Source organism: Mastigoproctus giganteus, chromosome 10 (genome assembly GCF_048544385.1).
Source record: "Mastigoproctus giganteus isolate SK-2022 chromosome 10, ASM4854438v1, whole genome shotgun sequence".
NCBI lineage: Eukaryota > Metazoa > Arthropoda > Arachnida > Uropygi > Thelyphonidae > Mastigoproctus > Mastigoproctus giganteus.
This window is the reverse complement of record NC_143584.1, coordinates 186,495,947-186,517,351: the sequence shown is the minus strand read 5'-3', so window position 1 is coordinate 186,517,351 and position 21,405 is coordinate 186,495,947. Positions and strand designations below refer to the sequence as shown.

Below are 21,405 nucleotides of genomic sequence, written 5' to 3'. Positions count from 1 at the left end.
AGAATGAAAGGGACCTGGGGGTGGTGGTGCAGGCAGATATGAAGTTCTCTGAGCAGTGCAGACGAGCTGCAAGAGTAGCTCATGGTGTATTGTCAATGATATATAGGAATTTTTCTAGCAGGGATAAGGAGGTGATTATTCCCTTGTATAAGGCAATGGTCAGGCCACACCTAGAGTACTGTATACAGGCCTGGAGGCCTCATTTCAGGAAGGATGTAGAGCTGCTGGAACGAGTACAGAGAAGGGCAACTAGATTGGTGAATGGGACAAAGGGGTTCTCTTACGAAGAAAGGCTTAAGTTTTGCAAATTACAGTGTCTGGAAACTAGGCACCAGCGGGGTGATCTGATAGAGGTGTACAAAGCCTTGAATGGTTTGAGCATGCTCAATGCTGATGGGATTCTTCCTCTAGCTCAGAAAAATCACCTGAGAGGGCATAAATTCAAATTGAGGAAAGACAGATGTAGGATAGATGTGCGGAAATTTGCCTTTAGCCAGCGGGTGGTTGGTGGGTGGAACAGACTTCCATCCCTTGTCGTGGAAGTTGATAGCCTAAATAAGTTTAAGGCTCAGCTGGACAGGTATTTCGAACGAACAGAGGGGTGAAGTGGAAGTGGTTATTTTTATTTATTTATGTTACTTTTTTTTTTTTTTTTTTTTTTTTTTGGCTGATGCTGCATAAGCTTGCTTTCTTGCATCAAATGCCTCTACTAATGCTAATGCTAATGCTATTATGTGTAAATAATAAAAAAAAATTAGTTGAACATGATTCTTGATTAAATATATTACAGAGAGGAAATGGAGAGGAAATTAATCTGACTATTCTGCTAAAACACAGTGGAGATTCCAAAGGCTTTGGTTTTACATTAAATGGAGGTATAAGTTATGGAAGTACAGCTCTTGTAGATACTGTTTCAGCAGGTTAGTAATTTTTTGTTTGGAATCAAATATTTAAAATTAACTTATAAGAAGTTAATTTAAAACCTGATATGTTTATATAGTATATGCACCTTGCAAAATATCAAGGATTAGTACAATATTTTTCTGTAAGATGAGAAATATATTTCTCATCTTGCTGCAGAAAAATAATATTACCTCTGACAGTTTATTTAATATTCAAGAAAGAGAAAATATTTTAAAACTAAAAATTATTTTCTAGTGTTTTTGCAGAACTGTGGCCACATGGAAACTTTCTCTTAGTTATGTTCTGTTTAGTTAGTTATGTGGAAAGAAAAATTTGAAGGAAAATATTTCTCTTGAAAAAAAAAAAAAACACTGTTTTTTTTAAAAAAGAGAAATATATAAATAAAACTGTACCTCTCTAAATTAAAAACTAGTTTCTCTGTAAACTAGGTTTGTTATGAATGCATCAATCTTTTATTGTGTCACCACAAGTTTTTTTGGTATTGCACTATATGTAAAACCAAAAAATTTACTCTAAATAAAAATAACTTTTTATTTATTTTATTTTTATTTATATATTGCTGTCTATTTAAAGTGCACGCCATTCCCATAGTACAGTTTTGGCATTTTTTTTTTTTTTTTTTTCTGCCTCATAAATAGGCTGCTCTAACCTGCACAGTAATGTTCTATTGCATGAGGCTTTTGCCTTAAATTTACTTGGGCTTTGTAAACATCTTATTTCAAAAAAAATGTTTTAACAATTTCTGATGAATCAAACTTATTTATTAGAAGAATTATAGCCTAGAAATTATCCAGTTCCTTAATCTTTTCATTTGAATTATGAGACCCTTTGTAAACCCCTAAGATTCTGTAAAACACGGGTTAAAAACCACTAGTTTAAGTATTAGCATACAAATATATAGTTTTCAGTGAATTTTGTTCATTTATAACTCCAGCTGAAAGATGTACATTCAGCATTATTGATTATTTTATATATATATTTTTTATTTGTCAGTAAACTACAAATGTAACTTTCTGATTGGCATCAATTGCTTTATATGGATAGTCCTCAGTCTTAGCCAAGGGCAGACTGGCCATAAAAAATTATTAATGACATTTGGGAAAGAATAAAATTTAATGCAACTGGCTTACATCCAGATCTCTACTTTATTTTCTAATTACATTAACAATAATTAGAAAGAAGTTATTAATAAAACTAGACTTTATTTTGAAAAGTCCAAGAGTACAAAACTTACTTCTTGTACAACTGTTAGTTGAGTCTTCTGCTATCTTGCCAAAGCCATTTTTTTAGTCACAGTTTCTGTCCATTTACAGTTTCAACTCCTTTACATCTTGATAGTTCTATTGTGCTTTCATCTTAAGTTAAAGCTGACTTATTTTTAGCATCTTACTTTTTCTTTAATTCTTGCATTGATAATCTTGTAATTTCATACTATACCAATGCCTGTTTTGGTTTTTGGACAGAAATTAGCATTAGCATTAACAGAGGCATACGATGCAAGAAAGCAAGCTTATGCAGCATCAGCCAAAAAAAACCCCTCCCATTATATTCATCTATTCACTCCAAATGCTTATCCAGCTCAACCTTAAATTTACAAGAGATGGGAATCTGTTCCAGCAATCAACTACTAAAGGCAAATTTCCGCACATCTATTCTACAACTGTCTTTCTCAGTTTGAATTTATGCCCCCTCAGGTTCTTAATCTGAACAAGAGGAAGAATCTCATCAGCATTGAGCTTGCTCAACCCATACAAGGCCTTATACACATCAATCAGATCACCTCTCATGTGCCTAGTCTCCAGGTGCTGCAATTTGCACAACTTAAGCCTATCTTGATAAGAGCACCCCTTTGTTCCCCTCACTAATCTTGTTGCCCTTCTTTGTACTCATTCTAGCAACTCTACATCCTTCCTAAAATGAGCCTCCAGACCTGTATGCAGTATTCAAGGTATGGCCTGACCATTGCCTTGTACAACAGGATAATCACCTCCTTGTCCTTGCTAGCAAAATTCCTATACACCATTGACAAGACTCCATGACCTGCTCTGGCAGCCCATCTGCACTGCTCAGTGAACTTCATATCTGACTGCACACTTATGCCTAGGTCTTTTTCACTCTTCACTTCCCTGAGTATAGTACTATACAGTTGGTACGTTTCTCTTGGGTTACTACTACATATGCAGTACTTTGCATTTGTCAATGTTAAACTTCAGTTGCCACTTCTCAGCCCATTTGCCCAACTTACCTAGATCCATTTGCAGTAGCATACTGTCTTTACTGTCATTAACAACCCTGCCAACCTTTGTATCATCTGAAAACTTGGACATTAAGCCTGATATATCCTTATCAATATCGTTGATGAATACACAAAACAATGATGGACCCAGCACCGAATCCTGGAGAACTCAACTAATAACTAGTCCATGAAGAACAGTGTCCATTGATTACCAATTTCTGTTGTCTCCCACTCAACCATCCCTTTATCCATTGTAGCAACGCCGACCGGGCTAGCCAGTTGGGTAAAGTGTCTGCCTGGCAACCCAAAGGTCGCGGGTTCGAATCCCACCTTGGGCTTGGATCAGAGTAAAAAATGCAAAACTTTGGGAGGTGCATTATGGCCACGGAAGCCGATGCGCCAACAACTAACAAAAAAAAAAAAAAAAAAAATTGTAGCAACTTGCCCTTAATGCCATACTGCTCCAATTTGTATAGCAGTCTTCCCTGTGCAAGTATAAAAAGCTTTCCTGAAATCCAAGTATATGATATCAAAATTATTTTTTGCATCCAGTTCCTTTGTGACCTCATCATAGTATCCAATCAAATTGGTCAGACAAGACCTTCCTTTAACAAACCCATGCTGTGTTGATTAGAAGAAGCCTGTAAATTTCTAATATTATCAGATTTCCAGGTCCTAATGGCATTTACCCAATTGTTCTTCTTAAGACTTGCAGCCCTTAGAATTAATTCCTGTTTTGTGTTGCCATTTTGCACTCTCTTATTCCTTGGGTATCATCTTAATGTTCTTACCAAAAACATTTTCCAAAGTAATGGGAAAAACCATTAGCTTTCAGTTTTTCCATTGATGAGATCTTTCATCTGGTTTACAATTATTATTATGTTTTCTGTGAGCCTCAGTCCACAGGTGGTTCTTTTTTCTTCTGGCTTTCCAGCCCTTAGCCATTTCATGATATTGTATTATGCTGTAGGTTCCAATATCATTGTATGAGATCACTATAAAACAAAATAATATAAAGGTGTTGATGTGTACAGCATTCTGATAAAACTTTTAAGGCTCATTTGGGAAACACTATATTTTGTTTACTTTTTATATTAGGAAGTCCAAGTGACTTGGCAGGACTAAAGTCAGGAGATGAAGTTTTAACGCTAAATGGGGAGAGAACGACTGGAAGAAGTCACTCAGCATTAGTATTTGCAATAAAACAGGCTGTGTATACTGGGCAGCTAAATATGGTTGTGTGGAGATCTGCCCAAGGTAGGGTATATATCATGATTATACTGCATATCTCGCACAAATATTATTGGACTGCATGTAAATCATTGTAATAAGTCAGTCGTCTGCACCTTGTATTTATACAATATACGTTTTTTTTTTTTTTTTTTGATTATACCTCACTGAAGTGAATGCCACATTTCTTAGATGCTAAAGCTTTTGTTTTTAGTGCAGTGACTATAACTATTGTTCTTTCAGGCACCTCTGTAGCCAGGTGGGAAGGAGCAGCAGTGCATAGCACACGCTTCTTGATTAGACCGGGGTTCGAGCCCATCACCACCAAATACGGAGGATGCGGAAAGGTCAGGGAATGACCACCGCATATCCTGGAGCAACATGGCCTTAGTTGCTAATGCTCCTAAAAACCAAATAACAAACAAACAAACAGCGGAAAGGTCAGGGAATGACCATCACATATCCCGGAGCAATATGGCCTTAGTTGCTAATGCTCCTAAAAACCAAATAACAACAACATATTGTTCTTTCACTCCATGTATAGGTCTAGTTTCAGTTCCTGTCAAGTTATATGGTTTTTTATCTGAAAAACAGGCAAACCGATCATAGAATATGCTCAATTTATAAATTTCAACATCAGTGTTTCATGTCTATAGATATGACACACTGATTTTGCCTCATAACCTCGTTGCATCATATTGATTGATTCTACCACTGCTCATCTCAGTTATTGAATTATTTGCTGTACGATCTTTAAAGGTGGTACTTATGTATATGTCCATTCTGATACTCCCAGTCAGAGACTTATAATATGAACTCTTCTCTTTTCAATCTTTTCTGGTTTAAAATCTCTCTACCACATTTTGTCAAATTCATCTGTTGCCTCTATCGTTGAAACTTTACCTTCTCCAGTCCAACGTTCCTAAGAGCAAGGTAATTTTCCTTGGCGATTTTACTGTTCACAACTCCATCTGGCTTCCGTTTTCTAGTCACACTGAACCAGCTGGTGAGGTACTGAGGCTTTTTAATTACTAATGACCTCTCACAGATTGTTCATTTACCTACTAGAATACCAGACAATCCTAACTATGCAGCCAGCATGCTTGACCTTTTTCTCATGAACAAACCTAAGTGCATTGTTGAGGTTAGTGGTCCTTTAAGTGCTCAGATTGTGTCAGTGAAATTATTCTTATAGGGAAGAAACTTTTTATTCCACATTCCACCTTAAAATCTTGTTCTTTATTTAAACCTTGGTTTTCCAGTAAATGTGCTAAGGCTGTTCAAGAGAAGAATGTTGTATATCGTAATTGGCTTGTAATCAAAACTCGCAACAATTGTAAAACAGTTATTAATCAGTCCAAACTAGATTTTGAACAGGCTAAGAGTAGAAAACTTGCTTCTTGTTCAAATGGTAGTCGAGCATTCTGGTTTCTTGCCAAAGCTATTGGCCACAACTTTTGCCCATCTCTGTTCCTACCTCTGTCAAAACAAGATGGTGCTATTGCCACTTCAGCCAAAGATAAAGCTGATATGCTAGCATCCTATTTTTCTTCCAACTTGTGTATCTTGGTAAACCACCTCTCATCATTCCCAGTACACTCCATTCAGTGCCTCCTCTGTCTTCTGCCAAAAGGATGTCAGAAGGATTTTGAACAATCTTGATGCTAAGAAAGCTCCAGGTCCTTATGGTATTTTTCCACTTGTTCTCAAAATCTGTGCTCCTGAACTTACTCTTGTTCTGTGTTGCCTTTTTTCACTTTCTTATTCCAAAGGTGTTTTCCCTTCTGCTTGGAAATTTGCTCATATCCAGCCAGTTTCTAAAAAGGGTGACAAATCCCTCCCATACAATTATTGTCCCATTGCACTTACTTCTACTCTTTTTAAAGTAATGGAGAAATCAATTAACTGCCTATTCTTAAACTATCTAGAAACCTTCCATCTGATCAACGATTGCCAGTATGGATTCCGTCAGTGTCGATTCACATGATATTCTGGCTTATATTACCCATCTATGGACAAATTCAGTGGAAAAGTTTGGTGAAACTTAAGCAGTAGCTCTTGACATTTCAAAGGCTTTTGTTCATATTTGGCATAAAGGCCTTCTAAATAAGCTTTCATCTTATGGTTTTCCAGCTGTTTTTTGTGATTCGGTATCCAGTTTTCTCTCTGACTGCTCACTGCTGGTGATGGTAGATGGCTCTCTGCCTTCTGACTTCTCCAGTAATACTGGTGTTCCCCAAGGTTCAGTTCTTTCTCCCACTATTTTTCTCCTATATATTAATAATCTTCTTCCATTGAACAGAAATCCTATCCATAGTTTTGCTGATGATAGCACATTGTATTCCACCTTCCAGTTTGAGAAACCTTGTCCTGCACAAAGAGCTCATCTTTTCAAATATCTATTACCAATTCCTTAAACGTTGATATCCATGTAACTTTCCAGTAGTGCAATGAGAATTTAGTTGATTTCAATCCCTCTAAAACTGAGTCCTGTGTTATATCTTGCAAAAAGGATTCTTCTACTGCTGTGCTTATTAGCATTAGCATTAACATTAGTAGAGGCATATGATGCAAGAAAGCAAGCTTATGCAGCATCAGCCAAAAAAAAAACAAAAAAAAAATCACTCCCATTTCACCCCTCTGTTCGTTCGAAATACCTGTCCAACTGAGCCTAAAATTTATTTAGGCTATCAACTTCCACAACAAGGGATGGATGTCTGTTCCACCAACCAACTACCCACTGGCTAAAGGCAAATTTCCACACATCTGTCTTTCCTCAATTTGAATTTATGCCCTCTCAGGTGATTATTCTGAGCAAGAGGAAGAATCCCATCGGCATTGAGCATGCTCAAACCATTCAAGGGTTTATACACTTCTATCAGATCACCTCGCCGGTGCCTAGTCTCCAGACACTGTAATTTGCAAAACTTAAGCCTTTCTTCTTAAGAGCAACCCTTTGTTCCATTCACTAATCTTGTTACCCTTCTCTGTACTTGTTCCAGCAGCTCTACATCCTTCTTGAAATGAGGCCTCCAGACCTATATACAGTACTCAAGGTGTGGCCTGACTATTGCCTTATACAAGGGAATAATCACCTCCTTATCCCTGCTAGAAAAATTCCTGTATATCATTGACAAGACGCCATGAGCTACTCTTGCAGCCCATCTGCACTGCTCAGAGAACTTCATATCTGCCTGCACAAATACCCCCAGGTCCTTTTCATTCTCTACCACTGTCAGTGTAGTACCACAGAGTTGATACGTTGCTGTGGGGTTACTGTTTCCCATACCAAATACTGAGGATGTGGAAAGGTTAGGGAATGACCACTGCATATCAAGGAGCAATATGGCCTTAGTTGCTAATGCTCCTAAAAACCAAAGAACAAACAACAAACAAACAACTGTTTCCCATATGTAGTACTTTACATTTGTCAATGTTAAACTTCATTTGCCACCTTTCAGCCCATCTGCTCAACCTTTCCAGATCCTGTTGCAGCAGCATAGCATCAGTAGTGTCCTTAACAACCCTGCCAACCTTTGTATCATCTGCAAACTTGGACATTAAGCTTGATATACCATCATCAGTATCATTTATAAATGCAGAAAACAACAATGGACCAAAAATCCAATGAGACTCATTTCTAGGCAAGATCATATATCTCTATTGGGAATTACCCTTCTAATCTCTCTTGGCATAAGCACATTACAAATATTGCTTCCTCTGCATCTAAAAAACTGGGTTTTCTCTTTTGCCCTCAGTGTTACTTTTCTTCCAAACAGATGTTTTCTCTGTACAAATTGCAAATCCACTCTACCATGGAATATTGTTCCCACATCTGGGGCTGTGCCTCCAAAACTTCTCTCAGGCTTCTAGATTTCATTCAAAGATGGCATTTAGGTTAATTAATGACTCATCTCTAATAGAGTCTCTCCACTCTCTGTCTCATAGACATTCTGTTTCTGCTGCATGCCTTTTCTATAGATACTTCTACGGGCAATCTTCTGAATTGGCTTCTATATAATTCCCGCTCTCTCTTCCAAAACAGTCCGAACACGTGCTGCAACCAGTCAGTATCCTTTTACTGTCCAACTTCAAACTCACAGAACCAACTTTTTCTTCTTCCTCATTTAACTTTGTTTTTTGAACTACCTTCCTTCATATATATTTCCTGAAAATTACATTCTACAGAAGTTCAAGTCTGTGGTCAACAAATATCTTCTTTCATCTTCTCATCCTTCATCCCATGCATTGTACAAAGTGTTATAGGTTATAATACCACATGCAATACCATATACACTAGAATATATGCTGGTGATTCCCAATCTATGCACCTCTGGGGGCTACAAACTTAGTATAGGGGGATTATGAATCTATATGTGCACCAAGAATTGTCATTTTGATCTTTATTTTATTCTCGCACGAATAAATAATGTCTTACACACACACACACACACACACACACACACACACACACCCCCCTCTGATATTTTTCAAATGTATATAGATTCTGTTATGTGTTATGATTAAAAAATACAAATTCATTTAAAAGTGTTACTGAATTCTTAGTAGCTTTTTTGTCATTGTGTATTTTCTCAAATCAACAAATGCTAAAAGTGCAACTACTATCTAGTGGGCATTTGCAAAAATTTTTTTGTTAAAAAGGATCCTGATACTCAAGAAGGTTGGGAACCACTGGTATATATATGGTTTTGTGACAAGAATTTTTTTTTTTTTTAATATTAGTGTAGTTGTGGAAGGTTTAGTAAATTTATTAAATGTGTCCTAGTTAAAATGGAAGATTACTTATAATTTGCTTTTGTGATGAGTATAGTTTTAAGTATATTTAATTCAGTTCTTTTGTGTAATTTCAGATAGTACATCTCATGAGCACTATAAGAATATTAGCTCAAAGCAGTCCAAAAGAGGAGCACTGTTTGCTCAGAAATTGGCCATGTTCAGTGGTAATGCCCCAGAAGCACCTCCTCCTCCTGTTCGTGTTGAGATGAGAAAGCCATCAAAATCACAAGACTACAATAGTGATTCCTTGGTGTTGAGAAGGAGATCAGCTTTTGAAAATAGTTCTTTAGAGAAGGAATTACCTAGGAAAAGCAGGTGGTCAACAAGCTTTCAGGATGAGAAAGGTGAAGATAAAGTGCTATTAAAGAGGGACAGTAATTTGACTGAAAAGAAAATATCAGAAGATAGGAAACCACCCCCAATTCCTGTGAAGCCAAAGTTATTTCTACATACTTCTAGAGAAGTAGTAGAAGAAAATACTCACAAAGTCAGACAGAAAAAAAGGTCTGAAACCCATCCTCTCAGTAAGTGTGATACTTCAGAAGACAAGAATTCTTCTGTTGATAGTCTTTGTACAGATTTGGACTGTGATGTGCAGCAAGTAATTAGGCCCACTTCACAATTACATATAACTTCTCCATGTGCAGCTCAGTGTGATAGTCATTTGCCAGTGGACTCTTATTCAGATAGCACTGAATTTAATCACCAAAATTCTAATGCTGTTCATGTCGAAAGGGAGGAAAGGATAGCAGGTGATACAAATAACACTCACATTTCTAACAAACCTCACATTAAACTAGTGAATAATGAAATAGACAAGGATAATGCAGTTAATCATTTTCCAGTGGACAACGGTTGTGACAATTCTAGTATAACGAGTGAAGATCAAGATCAGATCTCCTTTGAAGAAGAGGAGGAAGAAGAAGAAGAAGATATTTCAAATGCTAGTGAAGATCCATTTGCTGAAATAATTTCTCCAAATGTGGAATTCAAAAGCATTTCTATTTCTTTAACTGAACAACTTTCACCTAGTGAAAAGCAAAACTTTAGTGTGTGTAATTTAGAAACAAGTGTAAATAGTGAAAATAATATAGAAAGTGACATAATTAGGACTAAGCTAAATAGCTCATCCAGCTGTGTATCATCACCTATTGAACAAAGTCCTGAAGAAAGACTTGACCACCTTATTATTGGATTAGATCAAGGCTTGACACAGAAAGATAAAGATGATGAGGTATGGCATCAATATATATATATATATTGCACGTAATAGTTCTAAAATAAAGTTTGATGAATTATATTTTGTGAATTAGTTAGTTTATAAATTTATAGCATAGTGGACCTAGTGCTTTTGAAATTTGACCATATGTGTATAAAAATGGTGTAAATATAGTTTAGTTCAGTCTCCTTAAACAAAAGAGACCACGACAGTTATCACTCCTATCTTCTGTAGATCGTGGGGGCAGGTCTAATGAATTGTGCAGAGGAAGGTTATTTATTTACACCAGTGGTGAGAAACTCAGTCAGTTGTGGACCAAACTTGATCGTGAGGTTGGCCTTGTGGGTGTTCATTTAACTAAGCAAGTCAGGGTATAAACATTATTTTATAATTTAAAATAACTAGTTTGTTCCTCATTTTGCATATATTTTACCATATCAGACTTTACACTTTGATCTTTTTTAAAAGGTGGAAAGTAAAAGATAAAAGAATTTTAAAATAAAAAATTAGTTTGCAAAATTAGAAGGTAAAAGTACAGCAGAAGTGGTGAGCTGTGTGCAGCCCATAAGCCATACGTTTTGCACCCCTGGTTCATTCTCTACTCCAGTGGTTCCCAAACTTTTGCTGCTTGAGTCACACTTGGAGTTAAAAAGAAACTGTATATGTGGCATACCTAGAGAGTGATTGCCACTAAACTCAGTTGCGTTTTTATCTCAGAGTACACTTAAACAGAGTTGCAATGCACCAAGTTTCTTGGACAGAGTTTAGGAACCACTGAAGTCTACCCTCTTAATGATACACTCGTCCGTATACCATATACAGTGTTGTATATGGATACGTCACTGGCTCTGTAGATATTTGTGTTTTTGACTAGCATTTACATTTTTTATGGACATATTTGGATTATGAATGAAGCTACCATGTTTGTTTTTATATATTTTATTGGCATATTTAATCTTTCCCATAACACCCTATTTTCTATGCAACTTCAGTCTTGCCAACCATGGTTTTGTCAAATGTGGTACTTTTTAACCTAGTTACATTTTAACTAGGCTGACAGCTCGGGTACCATATTATACTCTGCTAGTAATTGAATCATCAGGTCTGTTTATTTTGAAGGAATAGGCTATGAATATTGAATTTTATTGACTCCTCTTATTGCTGCCAAGGTTATGTTGAATTCTTACCATCATAAAACTGAATGTCCTTTCTGATTCTGTTATGTTGTTTGCCTTTAGTTAACATTGGATTGATAGCCATTCCTTTTTCTCCCTCCTCCCATAGAAATGGTTCTCGTTGTCAGTAAGTAAGAATTCTCTTACTTCACTAAGTTATATTTTTGTTTAAAAATGAATACTTGAATCAATGTCTAATGATTGTAGTCTGCTTTTTGTTTGATTTGAATTTGTGCCAATAAATTCTTGTCATAACCAGCATTTTGTTATTCTGTATGATGATTATCAACAAGTATTCCAGAAATGAAACTGAAACAGAAAACAAATGATGCCAAATTAAAACGAAGTTAACAGACTGGATCACATGCACAAGAACATCTGGACTGTGAATTAAGCATACACATTTCTCTCACTTCAGAGCTAAAACCCCTCCAAGATGTTAAAACCCCTCCACTGCAGTCCAGTTAGTTTGACACTTATTGATTATACAGTATATGAAACAGAATACAGCATGCCTTCTCAGATATATTTAAAACGCATTTCCTAAAAGACATTTTTAGCAACAGAGAAAACACATCAGATCTCTTCTCCTTCCTAAAAACAGTAAACTTTTGTCATGTTGACTTAATGTAAAGTAGGGTTAACTCTAATTAAACTGCATGATAACAAAGTCAGTTTTATTGTGGAAAAAAGGTTAGAGTATACTGACTTATAACAGTAAAAGTTACTGTTAGTAAGTTAAAACTCTGATTGAGCCTGATGATGGTTTCAATTGTGATGCCATACAATTTAAAAAGATATTAGCATGTTAAGCCCAAACCTTAAGGTTAAATATTCAGCTTTGGTCTTTGGTAGGAGCAGAAAGATTCCCATGATTGAAATTGATTGTAGTAAAGCATACAGATTTATTTGAATTCAACTAGTGCACTGAAATATCTTTTTGAAATCCTGTATTATTGAATGCTGTTATATTCCATCTTATACATAACTCATTCAGGCGCCTCCGTGGCCAGGTGGGAAGGAGCAGCAGTGCGTAGCACACGCTTCTTGATTAGACCGGGGTTCGAGCCCGTCACCACCAAATACGGAGGATGCAGAAAGGTCAGGGAATGACCACCGCATATCCTGGAGCAATATGGCCTTAGTTGCTAATGCTCCTAAAAACCAAAATAACAAACAACAAACATAACTCATTCAGCATAAGTAGATAAATAACATTACTGTGCAAATGAAACAATGTAACAATAATCTCAAATAGAAATTTCCAGTATCTTAAAAAGATAAATCATAATTACATTATTCTTAAAAGAAGATCCCAAATATTTAATCAATCTAGTAATTTTGTATGGTTCAGCAGCAGGATTTGGGACATGCTACTCTAGATGAAAGTCACATTCAGATTGTGCTCCATAATATTCTTTACACATTTCATAAGTGCATTGTTTAAATAATACTATACTGAGCAACAGATTTAATTAATCAAATATTATGAAAGTAAGAATCCCTGGATTTGTTATTATTCATGGTCCAGATAGCAATGAGATCCAGTGAAGAATGAGTGAAATGAATTCCATATAGCATACACTCAACAGAATCAGTTTAAATTTACAACAAACTAAAATGGCTTATAGAAGTCTCTAGATCAGGTGTACTTAACCAGAGAGGCTTGCCTCCCTAAGGGAAGTAAAGAAGAGCTGGGGGGGGGGGGGCGGAGGTAAGAGGGCTCCCCGAAATACATAAATAATTATTTATTTTTTTGATTCAGCAAATTTTTTTTTCTTCACATGTTCCATTTCAAGTTGTTGCAGTAGGAGAACATCGGTTTATATAAAAAAATCTTTACAAAATGGAATTTTCTGATCAAGTATTTATCAATTTAAAAATATTGAAACTAGAATAAGACCAGGAAAAATTAGGAGGAGGTGACTATACAAAAAAAGGTTAAGAACCCCCTTCCCACTACTGTAGATCAAGAAAGACTTATTTCTACTGTTTGGATGCATAATTTCAGGAAAGCAGGGATTATGGCTAATGAATTTATGAATCCATTCAACATCCACAACAGATGTTGGCTATATATATGCATATAAAACTATGCATAAGAAAAAGTCGATGATGGATAAATCAGTCGTTTCCAGAGAAATGTTTCATTAAATAAGGCTCATATTCCAATTTGATGCCAAATTAAACCAAAATTACTAAATTATAGTTAAGATCAAACAGATAAGAGAATGAAAATTAATAATTTTTTTTTTTAACTAGGCAAATGTGGCAGCAGCATTCAAAGTTAATTTCTGGCAATCTTTTCTTTAGTAATGGTCGGTTAAGAAATATTTCTTATGAAACTGAAATAAATAAAGAAACTTCCTCTTATTTTCATTATGCTGATCAATTGCTTTTTTTTTGTTTCTGTTTTTCTCACAATTTGCTGTAGTTTGTACTCTTATGTTATTGTAAACCCTAGGTTCTAATGCTGTTTCTTTATGATTTCTATTGAATCAGTTTTAATTTTATTCATGCTGTTATTAAACCAATGTTTGACTATCTGACATTGCTTTAATAATAAAATGCCATTGTTTTTTACTGTAAAAATTGTATATGAACAAAGTTCCAACTATATCTTGCTAGCATACTGATACCTATACCTTTATCATATGTGCAAAATTCTTTCAACACTTCCATTACATCTGTTATATTTCAAACTGTCTTTAGTTACTAAAGTGTTACTGAGTTCTCCAAAATTCTTCTTTCTCTCTTTCTATTTTTTTTAAATAGTCCTTTTTTTAAATAAGAATTTGCTTGTCATGTTACTTTTGAAATTAAATGTAAGGTTGCATGCTTAAGAATAAATTTTATTAGTGTTTGAAAAAATACGTGCTTTGTATTGTAAATAGGTATGACTGCTCCAAAAACTGATGATTGAATGGCTACGTTAAATATTTTGTTTTGTTTAGTATATTAAATTTTGTACAGTTTTGCACTGGTGGATTCTTGATATTGAAAATGACTAATAAAAATTATTATATTTATTTTAATTATTACTAGAACAGTAAAGTTAATGGAGGTGCATAACAGTTAATCCATTTATGTTTTGTTTTTAAAGGGCTTCCTTGTGGATCTAGATGAAGACTACAGTAATAGTCAGCAAAATTCTCCCACACAAAATTATGATATTCCTATCCAAAGCCCTAACAGTTCTTTAGAAGAAATGGTGTTTAAAAATGAAGAGGAGGATGAAGAAGAAGCAAAAGAAGAGGAAATTGCAGAACAGGATAATATAGAATTAAAAAAAACTATCAAACTTTGTGCATCCAGTTGGTTAAGTGAGGACAGCTCTGAGGATATTTATGAACAACTTTTAGTAACAACACTGGAAAATGAAGATATTCAGAATGAAGATGATTCACCTGAAAGTAACTTAAATTTTATATCAGAATTGGATGCAGCATTTCCCAGTAATACCAAAGAACAAGAAGTAGATACAGAAAAAGGAGTGCAGAATGTAAGTTATTTTTTTTATATACTTACTAAACACATTTAGTAAAATTTTTTTCATACTTTTATTTGTTTTTATAAAAATTAAGTTTTTATGTTATAGGAACAATGTACAAGATTATTTTCCTAAAAACATATATTGTTTTCCTAAACATATATTCATATATAATTTTCTGATATATGTGGTTTCAGCTGTAATCTCAACTTTTGGTTTCTTTGGCCACACCTCATTTGTCCTAATTAGCTGTGTTGTAATTCCCTCTGATTTAAAAGTGTGCCCATATGGTATATTCTCTGATATTCCCTGTTAGAGAATTTCTTCCTTATCTGGAATATCCTCTTTTGGCTCAGAAACTGTTTGCCATATTCTGTTTCTGTCCCTATCATACTCCCAGCTTGATTAACTACTTGGAACTTTTTTAATTTCTTTCTTTGAACTTTTGACTTTCTTGACTCCTTCCCCTCCCCACCTTACTTTCCTGATAGTGAAATAATTTTTCATGGTGAATTTAACTTTTAACTCTAAAATACTTAAATGGCATTTTTTCAATAATTATATATATAATTTTCCCACTCTTATTGCTTTTCTAAAACTAATTTTCAAATGAAATGAGTTTATGCATGCATGTATATGAATGCATGCACAGCAACCCACTATAACAAAAATCAGAAGTAAACCTTGTTAACAACAGAGTTTAATGTATCACTGCTGCAATAAATTAGAAATCTTTGTTTTTTGTCTTCTTCATCCTTATAGATGGTCCCTATTCCTGAGGGAAGCAGTGATTATTGCTGCCGAAAATGATTTATTACACTACTACAAGAAGTAGAGTAAACCTATTCATAAAAAGCTTTGGTAATAGTAAAATTGCCTAGAGGGCATTTTGTTTTTGGCTGTGTCCACAGTCACTGAACTAACTGGAGTATATTATACTGACCTGTCCTTTAGAATTTCCTTTTATACATAAAATAAAACCAATAAATATACTTCATGTTATATAGTACATTATATGAGGTTTCAATCTCTCTCTCTCTGAACTGATAATATTGCACATATCTCTGGTTATACTTGCCATAATAGCATATAATTTGTTTGATGCACAGATATGTTTATCAAACAAATCTTTAATGTTTGATGCCTGCAACAAAGATACACAATATCTTTATTGCGGGCATGTTGTGTATTTGCAAAGTCATTTGCATCGTAACATTATTCACTTTCTGAGTAAGCCATGACAGAAATGTTTTATTTTGGAGTGATGTTTCACACTCAATTCCTTTGCATAAATTAGATAGGAATATAAATAATATTTCAAAACATTGGAGTTGCTGTAAGTCTACCACGTGGGAGTTGATTAAAAAAATTTCACGAGACTAGCTGTATAACTGACAAACTGTGTAGCAACAGGCCTAAAATGTCAGATATCATGATTGCATATGTCTGAGAATGACTATGGTAGAGTCTGAACAAATCACACAGAAGATTATTAGGCGAAATGGGCACTTCCTACAGTTCCTGCTGTAAACAGCTAAGGAGATGAAGTTTTGTCTATATAAGGATCACGTTGTTCATAAACTAAAAGAACCAAAGAAAGAAAAATGCACTGTATTTTTATTTTATCACCATGCCTTTTCTCTCCTGATTTTTTTCCCCTCTGGAAACATCTTAAAGAGTGGGCATTTGTGAATAAGCTACACTCAACCAAAGAGCTAAAAGACACCATCATCAAGTTAATTAGTATTAGTAATGGCCATATGGTACAAGGAAACCTAAGGCTTATACTGCACCAGCCAAACTTGCTGACATTCCCCAGGATATGCTTCACTGCATCACAAAATCACGTTGTCAGATACAAGCTTGTTTAGTAACTAGAATTATTTGCATTTATATCCTTTTGGAAACTTTAAAAACACTCTGTATTAATATTACAGTGTTTGGCAAAATATGGCAAATTAATACTCTGTATTAATTTGCCATATATTCTTAAACTGAGTCATATTTACATTAAAACAGTTTTAATAGTATCTGAAACTAAGTAAGAAAATATAGTTTATATATATTTCAATGGAGTGCTATTAATTAAAACAAATTTTAAATTTATTATTGATTAATAGGAAACTGTAATTTCTATATTTAAGATTAATTATTATTATTTTTTTTTTTTGGCAGGTTTGGGCTTGCCTCTCATAATTTTGAAACTTCCTATTTTGGAAGCTTCAAAAAAACTGATGTCAAACATATTAGATTTGACAACCATGACTTATTCTAGATCTCTTTTTTAATTTTTCAGATATCATCCCCAAGTGAAGAGCAATCCTTTTTATCAGAAACTAATGTTGATGAAATTATGTATATTATTGATGGTGATCAACTAAGCCTTGATGAATTAGATGCACCTCCAAGTCATGCTGAGCCTCCTAAAGAGAAACCACCACCTCCTCCACCACTTGAATTGGATTCTTTTGAAAATAAGGTATCAAAATTGTATATTCAAATCAAATTAATCTCTTAATCTACCACTGTACAGGATGGTAGGTTAAACTCTTACAAAAGAGCTATGCATACCACATTTTCTGAGTGGTTTATGTAAGTTTCATCTTCCTATGCAAAAGTAGCCAGATAAAAAAAAATAATTATATATTATATTTGTACAAAAAAAAACAAAACACAAACCATTTAATTACTTTTTATCTTCTAATGTTTACATTAAATGGCAAATTGGTATATGAAAAATACACATATATGCAATATCAATGCTATAAATTAAACCCAACTTGTTTTACAGCTATCACATGTGAAGTTGGCCAGCACTTGCCAGTAGGTGTAAATCGAAAGTTGACTAGTAAATAGTTAATATGCAGTCAACAAAAGTTTGAACACTACTGGTGCAGCAGATAAAAAATATTGTTCAATAATGAGCTAAATATTATTGCAATTAAATTGGAAAAGGTTCAGTTCTCTTTCTTTATTGTAATTTATTTTTAGAATTTTTATGGTTTGAACAGTGGCCAAGCAACTGGAAAGCATCTTAACCTAAACCTTAGGGGCATGTGTACATTAAATTCATTGTCTGAAACAAAAGTTTTCCCATGTTTTTTGTGGTATTTTCAGAAAATGCATCACTTGAATGCATCACTTTGATAAAACAGTTTGCCTGAAACAAATAACAGTTGTAAAAACTGTTTCATGCAAAAGAGCCCTTTTAAGACCTTTTATTTTTGGCAAGTTTCTTTTCTTATATCTCTTCAATCAGTATTTTTCATTAGTATTTCACAATTATAATCCAACATATCAAAAATAATTTTTAAATGTCACCCCTCTGCATTATAATATAAATGAAATAAACTGAGCAAAATGTGATTTTAAGTGAACCTACTTTAAACTCTTTAAAGTCATGGCTAAAATTATACTGAAACGAAATGATTGTGATTATTTTTATAATTACTAATTTTTAAGTTTATAGAAATCTTTCTCTTTTTTAATTGATACATCGATATTAACATTTATATTTTGTAAGAACTGAAAAAAGTGTTATTGTTGTTGTTAGACACCATCTTTCATGCGGGCAAACTCAACCAAAAGAATAAAGAAAGAGATGTGGAGGAGAAGGACAGATTTCTTAGGAATTGATCCTACTGTGTCTATTGATGTTGGTATGCATATATTTTGAGTTTAATTTTTAACCCTTGGTCTCTAATTTTATCAGAAGATATCAGACAAATGATCATTGCCTGGTTAGATTTATTTATTAATTAATTAATGTTAACTAATTAATATTAACTAATATTAATACATTTTTTATGTTTTCACTGTAATCATTTCAAAATGCTTTTTTTATTTATACACTTTTTTTTTCATTGAATAAAAAAAAATACTAGCATTTAATTTTAAATGTGATCATTCTTTATTTGTAATACAGATGGTTTTACTTTTCAATAATTTTTTTATGTAAGCAGTGTAGGCAGAAAGAGCAAATGAACACCAGCAGAACCTATTTGTTTGTTTCATTGACTTTAACAAAGCATTTGATTGCTTGAAACATGATATCCTCTTCCAGCTCTTGAACAATCTAAACATCAATCCCAAGGAACTAAGAATACTATGGTTATTATACCTTGAGCAAGGAGTGGCAATCACTGTAGAGAGAGAAAATACAGACTGGGTGCAAATCCAGAAAGGAGTGAGGAAAGGATGTGTGTTGTCTCCTATACTGAACGGTCTCTATGCTGAAACCATTATAGATCTAATACAAGATTCTAAAGAAGGAATTACTGTTAATGGTTCAGTTATCAGTAACCTGCGATACACAAACGATACTGCCCTCATTGCAACGTCAGAGGAAAAGTTACAAACACTCCTCAACAAAGTGGTAACAGCCAGTAAACAGATAGGCTTAACGATTAATGCCAAAAAACCAAAACTACGGTCATAAGCAAAAACACCTTGTCTGGAATCAAAATATGCTGTGGCAACTCCCCCATCGAACAAGTGTAGCTTTAAATATCTAGGGAAGATCTTTACAAATAATAATGACCAAGACACAGAAATTAAAAGCAGAATTGGTATGGCCAAAGAGGTATTTAAGAATCTTAAGAACTTCCTCTGTGACACAAAACTGGATTTCCAGAAAAGATATTGAATGGCCAAATGCTACACATGGAGCACTCTCCTATCTGGACGTGACACCTGGGTCATGTGGAAGGCAGAAAACAGGAAACTAAAAGGCTTTGAGATATGGATGCTCAGAAGAATGTTCAAAATTCCGTGGACAGATCGAGTCACCAATGAGCAGGTCCTTAAGAGAGCAAGGACTACAAGGACACTACTAACTACAATTGCAAAGAGAAAGACTGCCAACCTCAGGCATATTATAAGAGGCTCGCAATATGACTTGCAGAGACTAATTCTGCAAGGGAAGGTTAAAAGCAAAAGAGAAAAAGGAAGATGAAGAAAAAAGCAGCTTAATAACATCAAAGAATGGACAGGGGTCTTATGATGCAAGAACTATTTCCCAAAGTAAGTGACAGAGTTGGCTGGAAAATGTTGGTCTCCAATGTTCAAATTGAACACAGAACCTGAAGAAGAAGGAAAAAAAAAAAAAAAAAGCAGTGTAAAAACATCATATATAAAGAGTTCTAAGCCAAGTGATTCCTTAGAATGTCCTTTGCAGCCCAACAAGTTTAAACAAACAAACAAAAAAAAAAAAAAAAATCTGAACAAAGCAGCTTTAGTTCTTGTTTACAAGGCAGTTATGTAAATTAAGCAACAGGAGAGTTTAAAGTCTTGAGACAGGCTGTCATAGTACTTTTTCTTTTAAACAAATTACAGAATAACAGAAGCATAACTACAAATGCTAGGTACCTTCTGCAGGAATTTTTAATAGACCCTCTCTCTCTCTTTTAACAATCATACTAAATCATACTACTGATCCCTTATTCCCTCCCCTGCGATGGCTTTACCTAGCAGCACAGTATTTTTACCACTGAAATTACTCAATGCCATTTGTTTGAAAGTGGTGCAATGCCAAGGTAATTCATCAAAAAGATAGAATTCATTCTAGTAAAACATCCATACCATTTTTCTCTGCAGACTGAAAAATGGTTTTCAACTTTTTCAGCCTGCATAGGAATAATGACAAGATAGTATTAAAGAAAAAGGACAAGATTGTTCTGTGCTTTTTACAAATTTTGACTAGGTAGATTAACATTAGCTGTTTTATACTTTTTGTGCAATAATGTGATTTTCAATACATGGGAGAAAAAACAAACATAATCACAGGATGAGTTATTCGTGGTTTTGTAATAAAAAAAATTAATTCAAATTCAAATATTATTCTATTGCAATTCATGTATCAGTTTAACTTTAAGATGGGAAATATGATAAAAACTATCTGTTTGGGCACTATTAAGCAGAAAGACAAAAAAATTTGTAGTACTTTTCTCATACTATTAATAGCTCACTCCTACAGGCTTACTAATTAAGTATACTGTTGGAGCAATCTGTCCTATCCATGAATGAGGGAAAACAGAATGTTTCCCTCATTCATGGATAGGACAGATTAATCCAACCCAAGTTGTTGATGACACCTGATTGTTATTAAAACCTTTTCTTTTCAAAAACAGTGACCAATCACAACTTTCAATATGGACTTTCAGTATCTTTCAATGAAAATATGAGGATTGTTTGGGGAATTGAACATTTGACCAATATGCCTTCTATAGCCATTCACAACTTTGCACTGGCTGTAATCATGGAGCAGCACATTACAGGAGCACGGTTTTTTTACATTCAAATTCATATGCTTCCATGAGAAATGTGTGACCTTTGT

The 21,405-nt window shown here is 34.3% G+C and overlaps 1 protein-coding gene across 5 annotated transcripts in view; it reads left to right on the top strand.

Moving 5' to 3' along the window:
- The window catches only part of LOC150079642 (uncharacterized), a 167,910-nt gene that overhangs the window by 111,918 nt on the left and 34,587 nt on the right, over positions 1–21,405 (top strand). For 4 of the 5 annotated variants that reach the window (XM_090382201.1, XM_090382199.1, XM_090382197.1 and 1 more), the window contains 6 exons: positions 791–920; positions 4,259–4,417; positions 9,262–10,421; positions 14,685–15,083; positions 17,368–17,550; positions 18,625–18,730. In XM_090382201.1, the coding sequence (XP_090238327.1) occupies positions 791–920; positions 4,259–4,417; positions 9,262–10,421; positions 14,685–15,083; positions 17,368–17,550; positions 18,625–18,730 (2,137 nt within the window). The remainder of the gene's footprint in view (positions 1–790; positions 921–4,258; positions 4,418–9,261; positions 10,422–14,684; positions 15,084–17,367; positions 17,551–18,624; positions 18,731–21,405) is intronic. The other variant, XM_090382200.1, reaches the window with a different exon arrangement.